General features: G+C 39.7%; 1 protein-coding gene across 1 annotated transcript; it reads right to left on the reverse strand.

The window, feature by feature from the left end:
• Positions 1 to 4,820: 4,820 nt before the first annotated feature.
• LOC110281527 (uncharacterized) lies at positions 4,821 to 5,651 on the reverse strand. Its single transcript, XM_021143850.1, has one exon. It carries the CDS (start codon positions 5,649 to 5,651, stop codon positions 4,821 to 4,823), a length of 831 nt encoding a protein of 276 aa, XP_020999509.1.
• Between the last annotated feature and the right edge of the window lie 14,272 nt (positions 5,652 to 19,923).

Raw genomic sequence — 19,923 nt, forward strand, 5'->3', positions numbered from 1 at the left:
GGCAGATCAGAAGATGGCGTGCCGCTGTTACAATGAGAGTCTAAACCTCAGAGGCAGAGGAGAAGAATTCCATACAATCGAGCTCGGAGGAGTTCGGAGGCGGGAAGAGCTCTGCCCACAACCTGAAGGAGAAGTAGAGAAAATCCAGATCGGGAACACCCCAGACCAAACAACCAACATTAGCATACTCCTAAAAGGGGACATGAAAAAATCACTCATACAGTTCCTACGCGAGAACGCCGACCTCTTTGCATGGAAGGCCGCAGATATGCCAGGCATAGATCCCAAACTAATATGCCACAAGTTAGTAGTCTACCCAGGATTTCAGACGGTACAACAAAGGCGCAGAAAGCTAGGACCAGAACGCTCTCAAGCATTGGAAGAACAGGTACAAGCTCTACTGGAGGCAGGCTTCATAAGAGAAGTCAAATACCCGCTATGGCTTGCTAATGTCGTTTTGGTAAAAAAAGTTAAATGGAAAGTGGAGAATGTGCACCGACTATACCGATCTTAACAAAGCTTGCCCGAAAGATCCTTATCCACTCCCAAACATCGACGCATTGGTAGATGCTTCCTCCGGATACAAATACCTCTCCTTTATGGACGCATACTCGGGATATAACCAAATCCCAATGTACCCACCCGACCAAGAAAAAACCTCTTTCCTGACCCCAATGGCAAATTACTGCTACATCGTTATGCCTTTCGGTCTAAAAAATGCAGGAGCCACTTACCAAAGGCTAATGAACAAAGTTTTCTTCGATCACATCGGAAAGATCATGGAGTTCTACGTGGACGACATGCTAGTGAAGACGCAAAATGAAGAGATGTTACTATCCGACCTGACACAAGTATTCAACACCATAAGACGACACGGCATGCGACTCAATCCCACGAAATGTACCTTCGCAGTGGAAGCTAGTAAATTCTTGGGTTTTATGATCACACAGAGAGGAATCGAAGTGAACCCGGACAAGTGCATGGCCGTACACGACATGAAAAGCCGGACTTGTATCAAAGAGGTACAGCAACTCAACGGGCGGTTGGCGGCCTTGTCCAGATTCCTGGCGGGATCAGCAATATGATCTCTCCCCTTCTACGCCACTCTAAGGAAGGGAAAGGAGTTTGAATGGACAGTTGAATGTGAGCAAGCCTTCCAAGACTTCAAAAAATTTCTGGGACAACCACCTATATTAGGTCGGCCACGGGAAGGAGAACCACTCATATTGTACCTCACAGTAGGAAATCGGGCAATAGCCTCAGCACTGGTCTGAGAAGACAACAGTGGGCAACAACCCATATACTTTATCAGCAAAGCATTACAAGGGTCCGAACAGAACTATCAGAAAATAGAAAAATTCGCTTATGCTCTCATAATAACATCTCGACGACTTCGTTCATACTTCTAGTCTCACACCATTAAAGTTCGGACCAACCAGCCCATAAAAGGAATCTTACAGAAAATAGACTTGGCAGGCAGAATCCTGCAATGGGCAGTCGAGTTGTCCGAATTCGACCTTCAATATGAAGCACGGACGGCCATCAAATCTCAATATCTGGCCGACTTCATTGCAGAATTTACAGACACACCGAAAATCCCCGTAGTATGGAATCTATATGTGGATGGCTCCTCAAACAAAACGGGAAGTGGCACAGGCGTTATACTTGAAAGCAACCAGGGGACCCAAATCGAACTCTTCCTCAAATTCGGGTTCCCAACCACAAACAATCAAGCGGAATATGAGGCACTATTAGCTAGTTTGAAGCTGGCCGGGGAGGTGGGAACTCAAAAACTTATCATCTTCAGTGACTTACAAGTAGTCACTTCACAAATAATAGGAAGTTAGCAAGCCAAAGATCCCACTATGAAAAAGTACTTGGACAAAACTAAGGAATAGCTCAGACAACTCGGAGAGTATGAGATCCGACATATACCCCGAGAACAGAATGCCCGGGCCGATGCACTTTCAAAACTAGCCAGCACCAAACCAGGAGGCAACAATAGAAGCCTTATCCAAGAAACTCTACAGAAGCCATCAATCTCAGACGAAGAAAAGGTCCTAGCCATAACAGGTCGCGATCAGGGATGGATGACCCCCATAATTAATTACCTCACGACAGAGGCCCTCCCTACAGATGAGAAAGAGGCAAAGAGGTTAAAACGGGAAGCAGAATACTACACCATCATAAATAATACTTTATACAAAAGAGGGATTTCAACACCAATGCTAAAATGCGTGCCGACTTCCAACACTACGGATATCCTAGAAGAAGTACACAGTGGCATTTGTGGCAATCATCTCGGAGCGCAAGCACTAGCCAAAAAGTACTTCGGGTAGGATTCTATTGGCCAACTCTACAAAAAGAGGCCACAAAATTCGTAAAGACATGTTCGCCATGTCAAAAGCATGCCAACTTCGACACCGCTCCGCCAGAGGAGCTCATCAGCGTAACCTCACCTTGGCCATTTGCAAAATGGGGACTCGATCTCGTCGGACCTTTCCCTCAAGGATCAGGACAAGTCAAATTCCTCATAGTAGAAATAGACTACTTCACAAAATAGATCGAGGCAGAACCCCTAGCCAATGCCACAGCTCAAAGAAGTCGGAAATTCATATATAGAAACATCCTCACAAGGTTCGGAGTCCCATACTCCATCACTACAGACAATGGTACCCAGTTCACAGACATAGGTTTTAGAAAACTAGCAGTCGACCTAAATAAAGATCGAGCTCGAGCAGGGGTACTGTTCATACCCTGGGTCGAGCTCTCCGACCCGGGATGTTCTACAGATAAAGCGACCGACCTCTTTAAGGTTAGGAGGACCCGACCTCTTCTCAAAGAGGTCAGCCAAATCACAGGAAGGCTCAATAGAGGGACCAAATGGAGGAATACGCCCCAAATCTTATGGCAGCATAAGCCTACAAAGAGAAGGGCGGTTCCCTTGAAGATAAGATGACCTCAATTAAAGATAAGATAAAGATAAGATAAGATAACTAACTAATCTTATCTAAGAAGGTCACTCTATGCCATTATAAATACACTAGAGCACCCAAGTATAACTCATACTCTGATTCTACCCCCACCCTCCGGGAATGAAGGATCAGCACCACCACTGTGTCCAACAAGTCGGACACAGCGGCTCCAGCCACCGTCAACAGGTCAGATACAACAGCTCCGACCAAGTACCGAAGATCTCGTCCAAGATTGACCTATAGTTTCAGGTAACCCACGGAACACTTTCGTACAAAAGTTAGGTTGTCACTTAAGCAAACCCAATAAAATTGATAACTGAGTATTCAAACCTCGGGTCGTCTTCTCAAGGAATTGCAGGGAGGTGTGTTTATTATTGGTTATGGAAAATTTTATATTCTTGGGTTTTTTTTGAAATATTGAGCAAGGAAAATAAATTGCAAGGGAAATAATTAATAATTGAAAAACTCTTGGCAAGGTATGAGAACTGGAATTCCTATCCTAGTTATCCTTATCAGGTGTGATGAGAATTGGGTTTCAACGCCACTTGGTCAGCCTTTACTAAACAAAGGAAGGTCAAGTGGACTAATTAGCTTGATCCTCAAGTCCTAGTCAATCCCTATGGAAGGACTAGCTTTAGAGTGATCCAGATCAATCAGTAATTCCAATTTCAATCAACAGTTGAGTTTGATAACTCAAGTGTTACCAATTACTTAACCAAATCTAAAAAGGGAAAATAAATCTAATTTAAATTGAAAGTATCATAAATATAATAAAACAATCATGAATCTGAAATACCTCAAATTGTATTAAATAGAAAATCAATCTAAACATAAAGAGTTCATAAACTAAATTGAGAAAATAAATAAAAGGAACATTGAACCTGTGATTGAAGAAGATGAAATCCTAATTCCTTTAAGAGGAATCCTAATCCTAAATCCTAAGAGAAAGGAGAGAACCTCTCTCTCTAAAAACTACATCTATAAACAAAAATTGTGAATTATCAGCTTATGCTAAGTATGGATGCATTCCCCCACTTTATAGCCCAGAAATCTATGTTATCTGGGCCAAAAACCGGGTCAAAAATAGCCCAGAAATCGTTGATTATGAAATCTATCACGTATAGGTTGTTGCAAAGTCATGCGGAAGCGTCGTCCACACGTTCGCGCGGATTGGGTTTTTGCCAGGTCACGCGTCCGCGTGATCCACGCGTTTGTGTTGCCTGGCTTCGAAGCAGCTATGGCCAATTATATATCGTTGCAAAGCCCTAGACGTTAGCTTTCCAACACAACTGAAACTGCATAATTTGGACTTCTGTAGCTTAAGTTATGGTCAATTTAGTACCAAGAGATCAGGTTGGACAGCTTTAGCAGTTCCTTCAGTTTCTTGTATTTCTTCCACTTTTACATACTTCCTTTCCATCCTCTAAGCTATTCCTATCCTGTAATCTCTGAAAACACTTAACACATATATCAAGGTATCGAATGGTAATAAGAGAGGATTAATATTAGAAAATATAAGGCCAAAGAAGCATGTTTTCAATCATAGCACAAAATCAGGAAGGAGAATGTAAAACATGCGATTAGTATGAATAAGTGAGTAAAGAGTTGATAAAAACCTCTTAAATTAGCACAAGATAAACCATGAAATAGTGGTTTATCATGTGTCCTAAATGCAGTCTTAGGAATATCATCCTCTTTCACCTTTATTTGATGGTAACCAGATCTCAAATCAATCTTGGAAAACACTCCAGCTCATTGCAGTTTATCCATCAAGTCATCTATTCTTGGCAGCGGGTACTTGTTCTTCACAGTCACTTTGTTCAACTGTCAATAATCCACACACAGTCATATTCCTCTATCCTTCTTCACCAATAAAATGGGCGCTCCCCACGGTGGTACACTCGGTCGAATGAACCTCTTATTCAAAAGCTCTTCCAACTGAGTTTTTAATTCGGCCAGCTCTATCAGAGCCATTCTATACGACGCAATCGATACTGGTCTAGTTCCCAGCACCAATTCAATTGCAAATTCAATCTCCCTTTGAGGTGAAAGCTTTGGGATATCTTCCGGGAATACCTCAGGAAAGTCTCTTACCACCGGAATCTGATCTAAGTTCTGGGCATCACCCAACGCATTAGAAGTCAACAAGAGATAACCCTGATACTCTTCCCCACTATAGTGCACCGTTACAAAGTTCAGGTAGTAGCCCTCAGCTATCACTGCCCTATTTTCTCCTTCCAGCATAAACCAAATCGACTGCTCAAAGAAATGCAACAAAACCCAATTCTTCGACAACCAATCAAACTCCAAAATTATCTCCAACCTAACCATTGGTAAACAAATCAAGTCATGCACGAAGTCTCTACCCACAAGCTTAAAACCTACTTGCCTACACCCTGCCCTATTCATAACCATCATATGCGGAGTATGTACATGCAAATCAAACACTAACTTTGACACTTTCAAGCCTAGTTCTTTAACTTTAGCAAACGAAATAAATGAATGCGAAGCTCCAGTATCATACAATGAAATTAATGTTTTATCACCAATTAAACATATACCTCTCATCAACGGATCCACCTTGGAAGCATCCTTGGTGTTTACAGCAAATACTCGCCCCTGGTGCTGACTCTGGCTCGCATTTGGGTTCTTCCCACGGGTGCAATCCCTTGCCATATGACCAGGCAAACCACAGTTGAAGCAACCACCTAAACCAATCTTGGAAGAGTCATATGGATGAAAACACCCACAACGCACACAAGTCAAATCCAGAGAATTCTTACTCTGATTTCCTCTTCCTTTGGCATACTGAAACTCATTCTGAGCATTCTTTCTGAAGCCTCCTTGACGTTGAGGCATATCCTCCTCTCTTGAAACTTTGACCCCTCGGATGAAAATACTTGCCATGTCCCTTACTAGTGTTCCCTCTATGAGTCTCATTGGACGAAGTTACCGTTTTTGCGTATTCCTCAACCACCCTTGCTTTGTTCACAAAGTCAGAGAAAGTATGAATCTCCGTAGGAGCCACAATAGTCATGATGTTTTCCTTCAAGCCCCTTTGGTACTTGATACCTTTCCAATTTTTGTAGGATTCTGGGGCACCCTGACACACCCTAGAAAACCTACAAAGCTCCTCAAACTTGCTCGTGTAATCTGCCACAGACAAGGAACCTTGCTTTAGCTGCATCAGTTCCATCTCCTTCGCTTCTCTTGCAGACTCAGGAAAATACTTCTTGTAGAAGGCCGTTTGGAATATGTCCCAACGAACATTGGTATTTTGAAGCTGTATCAAGCGGCATTCTACCTACCACCAGTGTTAGGCCTCTCCCGCAAGCTGATAAGCGGAAAATTCTATATATTGGTTATTCAAAACGTGCTGAGCATGCAAAGCATGTTCCATGGCCTGGAACCAGTTGTCTGCTTTTATAGGATTGGTTGATCCTCAGAAAATTGGCGGATGAACCTTGAGAAAAGTCGCCAAGGTCATCGGAGCACCTCCCGTGTTATCGCCATTTCCCTCAGCATTATCATTAGCATTACCTTCGCCATTCCCGTTTCCGTTTCTGTCCAGTTCGTCTAGCCTCTGCACAGCTTACAAAGTCGCAGCAGCATTAGCCTCCATAGTGTTCGCTAAATTCGACATGGTTATCAGCTAGTTGCTCATTCCTACTTTTCTCGTGAACGTGCTCGACCTCGTTTGCAAGTGGCCATTAGGATTCCTGTCTCCACCAAATAATCGATATCAAGGTGATCAGTCTCAATATCAAAAGCCTAGTTCTTCAATTATCCCAAACAGGCACTCACAAACAAGCATGCTATGCATATATCAAATAGATAACCTAATAGCATCAAAGAAAAGACACACAGAGTATGCAATGAAGTACAATCGGTCTATCCCTCAGACTCACGAGGACGAACCACTCTGATACCAATAAATGTAACACCCTAATTAGCCTAAGCTTTACCTCGCATCGTAAAGCAAAGTTTAATCAGAGATTACGATAGTTCTAAAGTTCATACATATAATATATGGAATAAATAATATAATCTAGAAGCCCGATGAAAGATATAGCTCAAAAATAGGATTTGAAAAGCAAAAACGTGCTAACAAAGCTTCTAGCTTAAAGCACATGGTATATATAATATAACAAAAGATAAGAGTATAATATCATAAGAATCTAGCTACGGCTCACGGAGTTTAAGTCAGCTAGCTATATACGGACATATAGAACCAGATAGTAAAAAATAAGCTTATACAACCTTTTCTCTCTCAATACAAGCCTCTAGGCAAAAGCAAAATACAAAAGTGAGAGCTATATACACAAAATAAATCAAAAAGACTCCAAGAGTAACAGGATCCTCCGCTATCTATCACCATCCAAACAACTCACCGAAGGTTCTCAGTATGGTAACAGTGCCCAGTGATGTAGGATATAAGACCCGGGATGCCAAAGGCAATCCTAGACTTCATATCCATCACAAGATTCAATGCAAGTAAAGCACAAGTAGAAGCATATAAGGCAAGTAATTCAAGTAAGCAATTAGGCATGTTATTCAATTAGGCATACAATTACAAGTTGGCAAAGCATACAAACAATTAGAAGATGTACATGATGAATGCCTGTCCTATTGGCTGTGATATCATATTGTCGGTTCAACTGCCAACCCGATACATCTCCATGGAGACGTCGCCCTTCGGAATCATCATTTGGGAACCCCCGAGATATGGTTCTCGGATCACCGTCCAGGATTTTGTGCTTGCAGACTCTATTGATCCGAAGGGTTGCGAGCGGGATACTCTTGCCACATACCTCACATCTTAATGTAAGCGGGATTAACCACCATCCTTACGCCATTGCTACCTCGACAGGCGGGATTAACCACTGTCCCTGCCAGGCACATAGCGTCTCATAATCTCAATATAAAATAGTAGTTCAATGGTTTTTCAGAAAACATTTTCAACATATCAATGAATCATTATTTCCCATTCGAGTCCTCGACTCATCTCAACCACTATCCAATCAACATTTCCATTCCGCGTCCTCGACTCAGCTCAACTACTGTCAATTCACATTTCAGTTCCAAACTCAACAGTTCATCAGTTCTCACTTCATATACCAATCTACCTTCACATGCCATCAAACATATCCTCAGTACATCCGAAACCTAAGCCTCCGTTTTCTAATTTTTCATAATAATATCAACTAAAACTCTTAGGTTATTTTCCATGTTTTTAATGCCCAAAAAACATAAGCCCAAGAGCCTTAAAATAGTATCACAAAAGTTTACAATCTTATTAGGAAGGTGAAATAGTTGAAAACAAAATTTAAATTTGAGAAATAGGGTGTGTTCATACGCATAGGGGTGTGCCTGTGCACGCCCAAGAGAAGTTTTAAAATGTTTTCATATGCATAGGGGTATGCGTACGCACAGGTACCAATTTTTGCAATTCCATTCACTCGCACAAGGCGTGCTAGCGCCCTCTAAAGATTGCCATCCCTAACGTGTGCGTGCGCACAGGGCTGTGCGTGCGCACAGGATGTAAACATCCATTGGGTATGTGTGAGCACAAGCTGTGCTAGCACTCTAAACAGATTGCCTGCCTCTGCGTGTGCGTGCGCACAGGTTGAAAATTTCACAGGGATGTGCGTGCGCACAAGGCTATGCGTGCGCACATACCAGAAATCACAAAATTCTATAACTTTGCAGAATTTCAGATTTTGACACCAATATTTGAATCATCATAACTTCATCTACAAAAATCCAAATTTTACCAATTTCAACAAATTTCGAAAATCAAGGCATAAGTTATTGATGTTTGGAAAACGATCCAACACAAAACTCACCGGCAAGTGTACTGGGTCGCATCAAGTAATAATAACTCACATGAGTGAGGTCGATCACACAGGGAATAAAGGATTGAGTAATTTTAGTTAGGTGGTTGATTTAGTCAAGTGAACAAGTGTTGATTTGAGTGATTTGTATTCAATAGAAGCTAAATTGCATGAAATTTAAAGGGAGAGGAGAAATTGACAGTAATTGAAAGTGCAGGAGAATTAAAGAGCTAAATCTTAAAGAACAAATAATATAAATGACTAAAACTTAGATTGCAAGGAATGTAAATGGCTGAAGCTTAAGGTGCAAGAAATGTAAAATTGCAGAAATAATAAAGAGCTCAAGGAGCTGGGATCTCAGAATCACACACGAACAAGCAAAAGCAAGCAATCTTGGAAACAAAAAATGAAATAAGTTGCATAAGATCTCAATCAGAAAAGTGAAAGTGTTTGAAGAAATAAACAGCAAATGAATTAAACTTAAATTGCAGAATTTCAATGGGAGAGTGAAGATCACAGGGGTTAAAGAGACTAGAAAACAAGTCTATATCTCAATTCCTTCCTTGATCCAATCAGAAAACAATTTGCAGAAGAAATAAAAAATGAAAGCAGTAAAGGAAATTTAGATCCAATATTTAGATCAATTGAGATGAAGAGTAGAAGATGATTCTCAGAATTTGAATCAATGGAACTCTTTCCAATCTCAATTCAAGATCCAAAGGAAGATAGCAAAATTAGCAGGAGCAATGAAAATGAAATCAGAAAGCTTAATTCAACTCACAATTCCTTAGAATTATGCAGAAGAGAACAAAGATGAATTGTAGATCAAGGATTGAAACAGAATTCCTTCAATCTCTATCCACAATTCACAAACAGAAAAGAGTGTAGAACAATGAAAAAGAAAATCAATTCCCAACCCCAATTTCCCAAATTCAAATATGAAAATTAAAAGGAGCTAAAAGTAAAACTAAATTTACAAAATCTCCCCTTTTCTAAATCAAACTAACTTCTATTTATACACTTTCTATTCTTGATCCTCAAGCCTTGAATTGGGACTTTGGCTTTGCTGAGATTGGGTAGAAGATGGCTCCAATTGAATGCTCTTGATCTTGAGAAGAGATCCGTGTGAGAATTGGATACTGATGCTTTAAGTTTGTATCAACGTTTGAGGGTCAATGTTGACTCAAACGCCACTTTGAATCATATCAGCAAAAACCAGAAAGGCTTGCTGTCATTGGCGTTTGACTCAACGTTAGAAGGCCAACGTCGTCGAATCCACGCGTACGCGTGCTTTGCACATTCGCGCATTTTGCTTAAAAATGCTTATCCACGCGTTTGCGTGGATAAAAAATACATTTTTGCCGCTTTAAGGACATTGGCCTTAGCGTTGGACCCCAAACGTTCCCTCCAACGTTGGCGTTTTCACACGTATGCGTGCTTGACGCGTTCGCATGCTTTGCCTTTTTCCCATCCACGCGGACGCGTCACCAATGCGTTCGCGTTGATGTATGTTTTTCAAATCGCAATTCTGGAACGAGCATCAAAGACGTTGGAGGCTACGTTTGAGCTAACGTTGGACCCCCAATGTCAAAATTTAGTGACGCATACACGTGGATGGTCGTTTTGCTATTCCACGCGTGCGCGTGACAGACGCTTTCGCCCGGATATAGAATTTTTGCTTTTTCACGCGTACGCGTCATAGACGCGTACGTGTCGCTAAAAAAACTTTTTTTGCCCAGAATTGAAACTTTTCATTGCCACGTTGGGGGTAACGTTGGATGTCCAACGCTACCTCAAATGTGAGCATCAGCAAATTTATGTTATGTTTCTCTTCTCCAAGTCTTTTTTCTTCAACCTTCCTCCATGCTTTTCTTCACCTATCATCAACCAATAAATGCATCAAAGCCTTGCTAAAGTTGTGAAAATTCTTATCATTCTTAACACACAAGTAATTATAGCATAATTCTCATGAAATTACATCATATTAATCATAATTGGATGAATCTAGGTATGCCAGAATTTCTACCCAAATGGCTTACTTATGACTCAAGAAAGTGCATAAAACCTAATGAAACAAGTGAAGAATGCTTGAAAAGCTAGCATAAGATGACTTGTCATCACAACACCAAACTTAAACCTTGCTTGTCCCCAAGCAAGCATTAAACATAAGAGAAGATGAAATGAAACAGAGAAGTATACATGTCCTTATTTAGCAGATAATTGAACTTGGTTCATGGGATTTTATGCAGATAATGGTTGCTCATTTATTACTTGCTGACAGATAAAAAATGTTTCCTTAAAGGTTCATTAGAGTTGCTGCTACAATGCCTTACTTTTGCTTGATCCCTTGCTAGTTTTTCCTTCCTTATTTTGCTTAGAAAGCTTATTTATTACTGAAATCTTGGTGACAAATGTTGCAGCAGCCTTTGGCTTAGTTTTGCTCAACATTTCTTTACCACAGACACATAGCTCACATTTTCTTCCTAGGAGCATTGATGCCCAGCATCTCTTTGGATCACTAAGTGTTTTGTAGCTAGGTTGCTCTTGATAGTGGACTTTCAGTTGGCAATCCCAGATCAGTTGATCCAAGTGGCCAAGATTTGAAATACTCCTCGGAACTTACTTGTCCAAGCATATCCTAGTACAAAAACACCACAGGCATATGTCCTAAGGTCCAAGCTATTGGTGTCTAGCCTTATTGTTTGTTTCTTTGCCCATTCTTGGCTTTTCTCTTTCCTTTTTTTTTCTTTGCTTCATTCTCAAAGGAATTTCATTGATAAAAGACTTTATTGCAGCAAACTAATTCACACTTCAAAGAACATGTTATTATGCAGCTTTTGTTATTTGAGCTAACCATTGAATCAAACAAATACCACCACTGAATTTCATTATAACTTCTACAACATTGAACATTCACTTTCTATTTCAAACATTTTTCTTTTATTCATGAAGCAGGGGAAAACAAAATAAAATTCAAGCTAATGAGGAATGACAAACATAAAGCAGGCTAGCATTTTTGGCAAACATTTTCACTTACACTTAATTGAACACTTTAACATGACATATAGGGATTCCCAATTTAAAACACTTCACAACAACAAGGATTAAGTGTCAATACAACCTGTTGGGACTGTCTCTTCAGCTTTTTCTTCTGTCATCATTATTTCTCTTTGCTGTACTTCCCTTGGACAATGATGCAGATCCCTTTCTCAGGTTGAATGTTTTCCTCCATAATCCTTAGAAGTTGCTTGTTTCTCAAGCCCTTAGGCAACTGGTTAGTATGCGAAAATTGTTTGTGGGCTTTTAAACTTACTTTGGTGTGTGAACACCAAACTTAGTCCCTTGCCAATGTTTCTCATGCATCAAGTCAACCATATGTGAAACCCTTCTGTCTTTGCTGAAGGTTATAAAACTAGAAACTAGAAAACAGAAAATAGTTAAATGGTTTATCTGATTACTTGGAGCTGAAAATGTGTTTTTAAATGAGATTTTGGTGGAACACCAAACTTAGCATTCTTCATTCTCCCTTAAATTGTTTTGGTGTGCAACACCAAACTTAGCTCCTTGCAATACAGATAAAACTACTCAACCTTTTTATTGAATTAGCTATGAAAAGAAAACTACTTCAGGTTGGGTTGCCTCCCAACAAGCACTCTTTTAATGTCACTAGCTTGACATCGTTCATTCTTTGATCATGGAGGCTGAAAAACATAGTGCCTCAGCTTTTCTCCTCTTACTGTGAACTTTCTTCCAGTCTCCCCTTTGATGATTTCTAGGCGTTCAAGTGAAAGGACCCGATTCACAGTGTAGTATTCAGATAATTGTGGAGACACCTTCATTGGTTCGGTGTTTAATACACTTTATCCCCTAGTGAAAAGCCTTCAGTAGGGATCTTCTTGTTTCTTTACCCTCTTGGCCTCTTCTTCTTTTCTTTCTCAGAAGATAATCCATTCCTTGGTGGTTCTTTATTTGGGGTGTTGAGTTTCTCATCAGGGGGTTTTAGATCTAGCTCCCCCTTGATTTCTTTGGTCTATTGCACTATCTCTACTTCTTTCAAGCATGGATTTGGAAGTCTTGGAGTTAACTCATTGAGTGCCTCCTTCAAGCTTTGATCTCTAGCCTTATCATTCATACAATCTTTTTCTTGAGTGGGCTCATGCAGGGTTTTAAAAACATGGAATGCTAGGTGCTCATCATGCACTCTTAGCAACAATTTCCCTTTTTCAACATCTATCAATGCTCTACCCGTAGCTAGGAAAGGCCTCCCCAGGATGATGGGAGTGTTAGGGTCCTCTTCTATATCTGAGATAGCAAAGTCAGCAGGGAGAAAGAATTTTTCCACTTTTACCAACACATTCTCCACAACTCCCAGTGCTTGCTTAATGGATTTGTCAACCATTTGGAAATCTATTTGTGTGGACTTCAGCTTAGAAATTTGAAGTTTCCTCATGAGAGACAAAGGCATCAAGTTTATGCTTGCACCGAGGTCACAGAATGACTTCTCAATTGTTATGTTTCCTATGGTGCAAGGTATGTAAAAACTCCTAGGATCATCTTTCTTCTCTAGCAACTCTCTTTGGAGGATAGCACTACATTCCTTTGTCATCTCAACAATCTGTCCTTTCTTCAGGGATCTTTTTTTTGTCAGTATTTCCTTCATAAATTTGGCATACAATGGCATCTGTTCAACTACTTCTAAGAAAGGAATATTGATGCTGAGTGTCTTGAATATGTCCAGGAATTTTGAGTATTTCTTATCCTCGTTTTCTTTTTTGAACCTCTAAGGGTATAGAAGGTTGGGGACATATGGCCTCACCCCTTCCTTCTTCTCTTGTAGCTGTGGTTCAAGGATGTTATTGTCTCCCTTTGAGATTTGTGCCTTCTTGGTTGTCTGATCCTTTTCACTTTTCTCCTCTATCTCTTCTTGTGGAACTTCTCATAGTCTTCTCACTTCCCACTGTGATTGCCTTGTACTCCTCCAACTTTATAGCTTTTCCTTTGTCCCTTTCAATGACATTGGGGAAGGTATTCGCTCTCTTCTCACCCGTTTCTGAAATTTGCTTAGCCATTTGCCCCATGTGTCTCTCAAGGTTTCTGATTGACTCTTCTTAGTTTTTACTTGCTATGGCTTGATCTTTTCTTGCTGCTTCTTGATTTTTTCATGAGTTTCTCCATCATCATCTCCAGACTAGAGATTCTTTGAGAGTCTAGATTTGGTTGTGGTTGTGTAAAGTGAGATGGTTGTTGCTGGAAATTGTTTGAACCATTTGCGAAGGTATTTTGTGGGTGGAATGTGGATGTGGACAAGTTATTCTGGTGGTTTTGTGAGTTGTTATGGGGATGGTGATATATGTTTTGTGAATTTTTGAATTGGTTAGTATTATTGGATGAATGGTTACGGTTGTTTGTGTTGCTGAGGCTGCCAGACTTGAAGTCCCTTTCTCCTTGATTCTGATGCTCACCCTACCTTGAATTAGAATGAGTCTTCCAGGGTGTCTTATGTGCATCATCATGAAAATTATGTTGAGATGAACTTGAAGTGTTATTCATGCATTGCACCTGCTTAGGGCTTTGTTGCTCATAATTGAATGTCCCAAAACTTTTTTCAAATTGATTCCACCCATGTGAGGTTTGAGATTGGCATTGTGTGTTTACTGCAGTACCTTGCAGTCCATCAATTTTCTTGGCCATCATTTCTATTTGTTGCTAAAGCTGTTGATGCATCTGTTTGTTTTGTGCCAAGAGAATGTCAACACCTTCAAGCTCCAGCACACCCCTTCTCTGGGCTGGTTGGCATTGTCTTTGATGAGCAAAGAAGTATTGATTATTTGCCACCATCTCTATGAGGTTTTGGGCTTCCTCTGCTGTCTTCATTAGCTGCAATGAGCCTCCTACTGAATGATCTAATGCTTCCTGAGCTTTCTGGGTCAACCCTTCATAGAAGTTTTGAAGATTATCCCATTCATTGAACATTTCTGGTGGACACTTCCTGAGTAAAGCTTTGTATATTTCCCATGCATCATACAATGACTCTCCATCCATTTGAGTGAATATTTGGACTTCTATTTTGAGTCTAATAATCCTTTGGGGAGGGTAGAACTTGGCTAGAAATTTGCTCACTAAGTCTTCCCAATTATTGATGCTTTCTTTGAGAAATGTCTCTAGCCATTGAGTGGCCTTATCCTTCAGAGAGAATGGAAACAGTAGCAGCTTGTAGATGTCTGGATGCACACCACTTATTTTGATAGTTTCACAAATGCTGAGGAAGATGGATAAGTGTTGGTTTGGATCTTCAAGTGGACCTCTTCCATAGGAGCAATTGTTCTGCACCAGAGTAATAGGTTGAGGCTTCAACTCAAAATTATTTGCATGAACGTTGGGAGTGAGTATGCTACTCCCGTAGTTTCTGGCATTGGGGATAGTGTAAGAGGCCAACACCCTTCTTGTAGGCTGGGTATTGTTGCTCACTCCCTCTTCACGCACCTCAGCCTCCATGACTTGCAAAAATCACAAACAAACAAATGAAATATGGACATTCTAATGCTAGAATGTGGTTAAAGGATTAGGTGACACAATGTGTCAAACAGTTAATATGCTTATTAAAAATAAAGAAAAATAAAGAAAAAGTGCTTAATCTAGATCACCACCTTACTTAATTATTGTCAATCTAATTCAATCCCCGGCAATGGCGCCAAAAACTTGATGTGTGGAAAATGATCCAACATAAAACTCACCGGCGAGTGTACCGGGTCGCATCAAGTAATAATAACTCACATGAGTGAGGTCGATCCCATAGGGATTGAAGGATTGAGCAATTTTAGTTAGGTGGTTGATTTAGTCAAGCAAACAAGTGTTGATTTGAGTGATTTGTATTTAACAGAAGCTAAATTGCATGAAATTTAAAGGGAGAGGGGAAATTGACAGTAATTGAAGAGCTGAATCTTAAAGAACAAATAATATAAATGACTTAAACTTAGATTGCAAAGAATGTAAATGGCTAAAGCTTAAAGTGTAAGAAATGTAAAATTGCAGAAATAATAAAGAGCTCAAGGAGCTGGGATCTCAGAATCACACACGAACAAGCAAAAGCAAGCAATCTTGGAAACATAAAATGAAATAAGTTGCATTAGATCTCAATCAGAAAAGTGAAAGTGTTTGAAGAAATAAACAGCAAATGAATTAAACTTAAATTGCAAAATTTTAACGAGAGAGTGAAGATCTCAGGGGTTAAAGAGACTAGAAAACAAGTCTAGATCTCAATTCCTTCCTTGATCCAATCAGAAAACAATTTGCAGAAGAAATAAAAAATGAAAGCAGTAAAGGAAATTTAGATCCAATATTTAGATCAATTGAGATGAAGAGTAGAAGATGATTCTCAGAATTTGAATCAATGGAACTCTTTCCAATCTCAATTCAAGATCCAAAGGAAGATAGCAAAATTAGCAGGAGCAATGAAAATGAAATCAGAAAGCTTAATTCAACTCACAATTCCTTAGAATTATGCAGAAGAGAACAAAGATGAATTATAGATCAAGGATTGAAACAGAATTCCTTCAATCTCTATCCACAATTCACAAACAGAAAAGAGTGTAGAACAATGAAAAAGAAAATCAATTCCCAACCTTAATTTCCCAAATTCAAAGATGAAAATTAAAATAAGCTAAAAGTAAAACTAAATTGACAGAAGGTTCCCTTTTCTAAATCAAACTAACTTCTATTTATACACTTTCTATTCTTGATCCTTAAGCCTTGAATTGGGCCTTTGGCTTTGCTGAGATTGGGTCGAAGATGGCTCCAATTGAATGCTCTTGATCTTGAGAAGAGATTCGTGTGAGAATTGGATACTGATGCTTTAAGTTTGTGTCAACGTTTGAGGGTCAACGTTGACTCAAATGCCACTTTGAATCATATCGGCAAAAACCAGAAAGGCTTGCTATCATTGGCGTTTGACTCAATGTTGGAGGGCCAACGTTGTCGAATCCACGCGTACGCGTTCGCACATTCTGCTAAAAAATTCTTATCTACGTGTTCGCGTGGATAAAAAAAAACATTTTTCCTGCTTTAAGGACGTTGGCCTCAGCGTTGGACCCCAAACGTTCCCTCCAACGTTCGCATTTTCACGCATACGTGTGCTTCACGCGTTCACGTGCTTTGCCTTTTTCCCATCCACGCGGACGCGTCTCTAACGCGTTCGCATCGATGTATGTTTTTCAAATCTCAATTCTGGGCTGAGCATCGAAGACGTTGGAGGCTACGTTTGAGCTAACATTGGACCCCCAACGTCAAAATTTAGTGACGCATACGCGTGACCCACGCGTACGCGTGGATGGTCGTTTTGCCATTCGACGCGTGCGCATGACGCACGCTTTTACGCGGATACAGAATTTTTGTTTTTTCACGCGTACACGTCATAGACGCGTACGCGTCGCTAAAAAAACTTTTTTTGCCCAGAATTGAAACTTTTCATTGCCACGTTGAAGGTAACGTTGGATGTCCAACGCTACCTCAAACGTGAGCATCAGCAAATTTATGTTATGTTTCTATTCTCCAAGTCTCTTTTCTTCAACCTTCTTCCATGCTTTTCTTCACCTATCATCAACCAATAAATGCATCAAAGCCTTGCTAAAGTTTTGAGAATTCTCATCATTCTTAACACACAAGTAATTATAGCATGATTCTCATGCAATTGCATCATATTAATCATAATTGGATGAATCTAGGTAATGCCGGAATTTCTACCCAAATGGCATACTTATGACTCTAGAAAGTGCATAAAACCTAATGAAACAAGTGAAGAATGCTTGAAAAGCTAGTATAAGATGACTTGTCATCAGTTATGATCAGACAAAGTTCACCAAAAACTAATTTTTACCAAAACTCCTAAAAATCTCAATTTACCAACTTTAATAAACCACATCCAACCAAAACCATACTAAACTTTCAATTACAGCACAATCTATCCTCTTGGGTCACAATTCGCCATTCACACCAATTTTTCAGAAACACTTCATCATTCTCAATCTCAATTACTAAACATATAACATTACAAACAATTTTTCCACCAACACAATCACCAATCATCATTCTATCATCAATTTCAATATCAATCTCCAATATTATACTACCAACATCAATATAGCTATTTACCAATCATCCCAAATCATTAATTACCATGCAGCACTTTAATCAACATAACCAAAGCTCATCGATTCATCATAAATCATCATACTTCAACATTCAACAACTCAACAACCATTTTAATTCAATCCTATCCTATGGGTCACTAGCCTAAGTGTCATTGAATATTATATACTACATAGAGAAAACCGAAACCATACCTTGGCCAATTCCCAATATGCTAAAACTCAAGATGAGCACAAGCTAAGCTTTCCAACCACAATCCAAGCTTCCAATTCCACTCCAAGAAGCACCAAGTTCCAATAGCTTCCAAACTCACAATAATCAAGCTATATACACACAAATCATCACTAATCAACCTAGGGCTCATCATAAATAAAATTTCACAAGAGTTCAATACCTCTTACCTTGTCCAACAGTTTTGGTAGCCAAAATCCAAGGCTAAGCAAGAGTTAGAGTGAACCTAAACATCCAAAATCACAAAATCTCACTTAATTAAAACCCTAGGATTCGAAATTTTTGGAGAGAATAACTGAGAAGATTTCGTGGTTATATCACTACTTTCTTGGGTAGGTTTTGTAGAGCTCTCCACAAGGAACGCGTGGCCGCAAACGATGCGACGATCGGAGCTCCGTAGCTCAAGATATGAGCTTGAGAAGTTAGGAATGAATAGTGCTCATAGGGTTTTTCTTTTCCTTCTCTTCTCAGCTGGTGGTGTTGTGCTTTGAGAGTGTTATGACTGATGGGTTCACTTAATGAACCCATTTATATGTTGGGCTTGGGCCCAACTTGGGTCCTGTCCAACCCATTAGCATTTTTAGCCTGTTTGCCTCAACTTTGGGCCAAATCTTTAAAATTAACGCCCCATTTTTTATTTCTAACATTTTTCTAAGGTTTTTGACTACTTTTACTTTTTCTCGTATAGTACCAGACAGACTTGAACCGGTTTGACCGGTTCAACTGTCGGTTTGCGAGTTTTTGCGACTATTCGCAGAAAACACATTTTTTGACTTAGAAAAATCTACTGAGTCCAAAAATCATATTTAAATCCTCAACTTCTCACTCTAATTTTTCGGAACCTAATTTGGGCAATATTAATTACTTAATTAAACGATTAATTAAGTTCGATTCTTACATATCCTAATCTTCTTTTCATCCTATTTTATTTTTAGTTGCTTGGGGAGAAGCAACAGTTTACGTTTGGTGTTGTGATGAGCGGATATTTTATACGCTTTTTGGCATACTTTTGATATAGTTTCTAATAGGTTCTATTTAGTTTTTATTAAGTTTTTACAGATTTTAGTGTTAAATTCACATTTTTGGATTCCATTTTGAGTTTTTGTGTTTTTGTACCATTTCAGGTATTTTCTGGCTGAATTTGAGGAGCTGGAGAAGAAGTCTAATTCAGAGACAGAGAAAGCACTGTAGATGTTGTCCAAATTTGACCTCCTTGCATTCGAAAGAGATTTTCTGGAGCTACAAAAATCTAAATGGAGCGCTTTCAATGGCTATGGAAATCTGACTTCGAGAGATTTCCAGCAATATATAATAGTCCATATGTTGTTTCGGATTAGAAGGCTCAAAACTGGCGTCTAACGCCAGCTTCCTGCCCCTTTCTGGCGTCCAGCGTCCAAGGAGCAGAGCCCAATGTCCAAATGCTTAGAGGGGACACCCTAGTTGGCGTTCCACGTCCAAAAGACCTCATAGCACATGGATCTCATCAAAGCTCAACCTAAACACTTACCAACTGATCCCTAGAAGTGAATTTTAGCACTAAAAAGGTTGTTTTACCCTTACTAGTCATTAGCTTAGTATTTAAGGGATTTAATTCATGTTATTCGAACACTTTTAATAAAAGTATTACTGTTTCTTCTCCAATCCGTGTTTGATCTATTTCTAAGATGTATATCCGATCTTCATCGTGGTGAATAGGATGATTTGACAAATTAGCTCTGTTCATCACACTATGACAAACG

This window comes from Arachis duranensis, chromosome 5, assembly GCF_000817695.3.
Source record: "Arachis duranensis cultivar V14167 chromosome 5, aradu.V14167.gnm2.J7QH, whole genome shotgun sequence".
Classification (NCBI taxonomy): Eukaryota; Viridiplantae; Streptophyta; class Magnoliopsida; order Fabales; family Fabaceae; genus Arachis; species Arachis duranensis.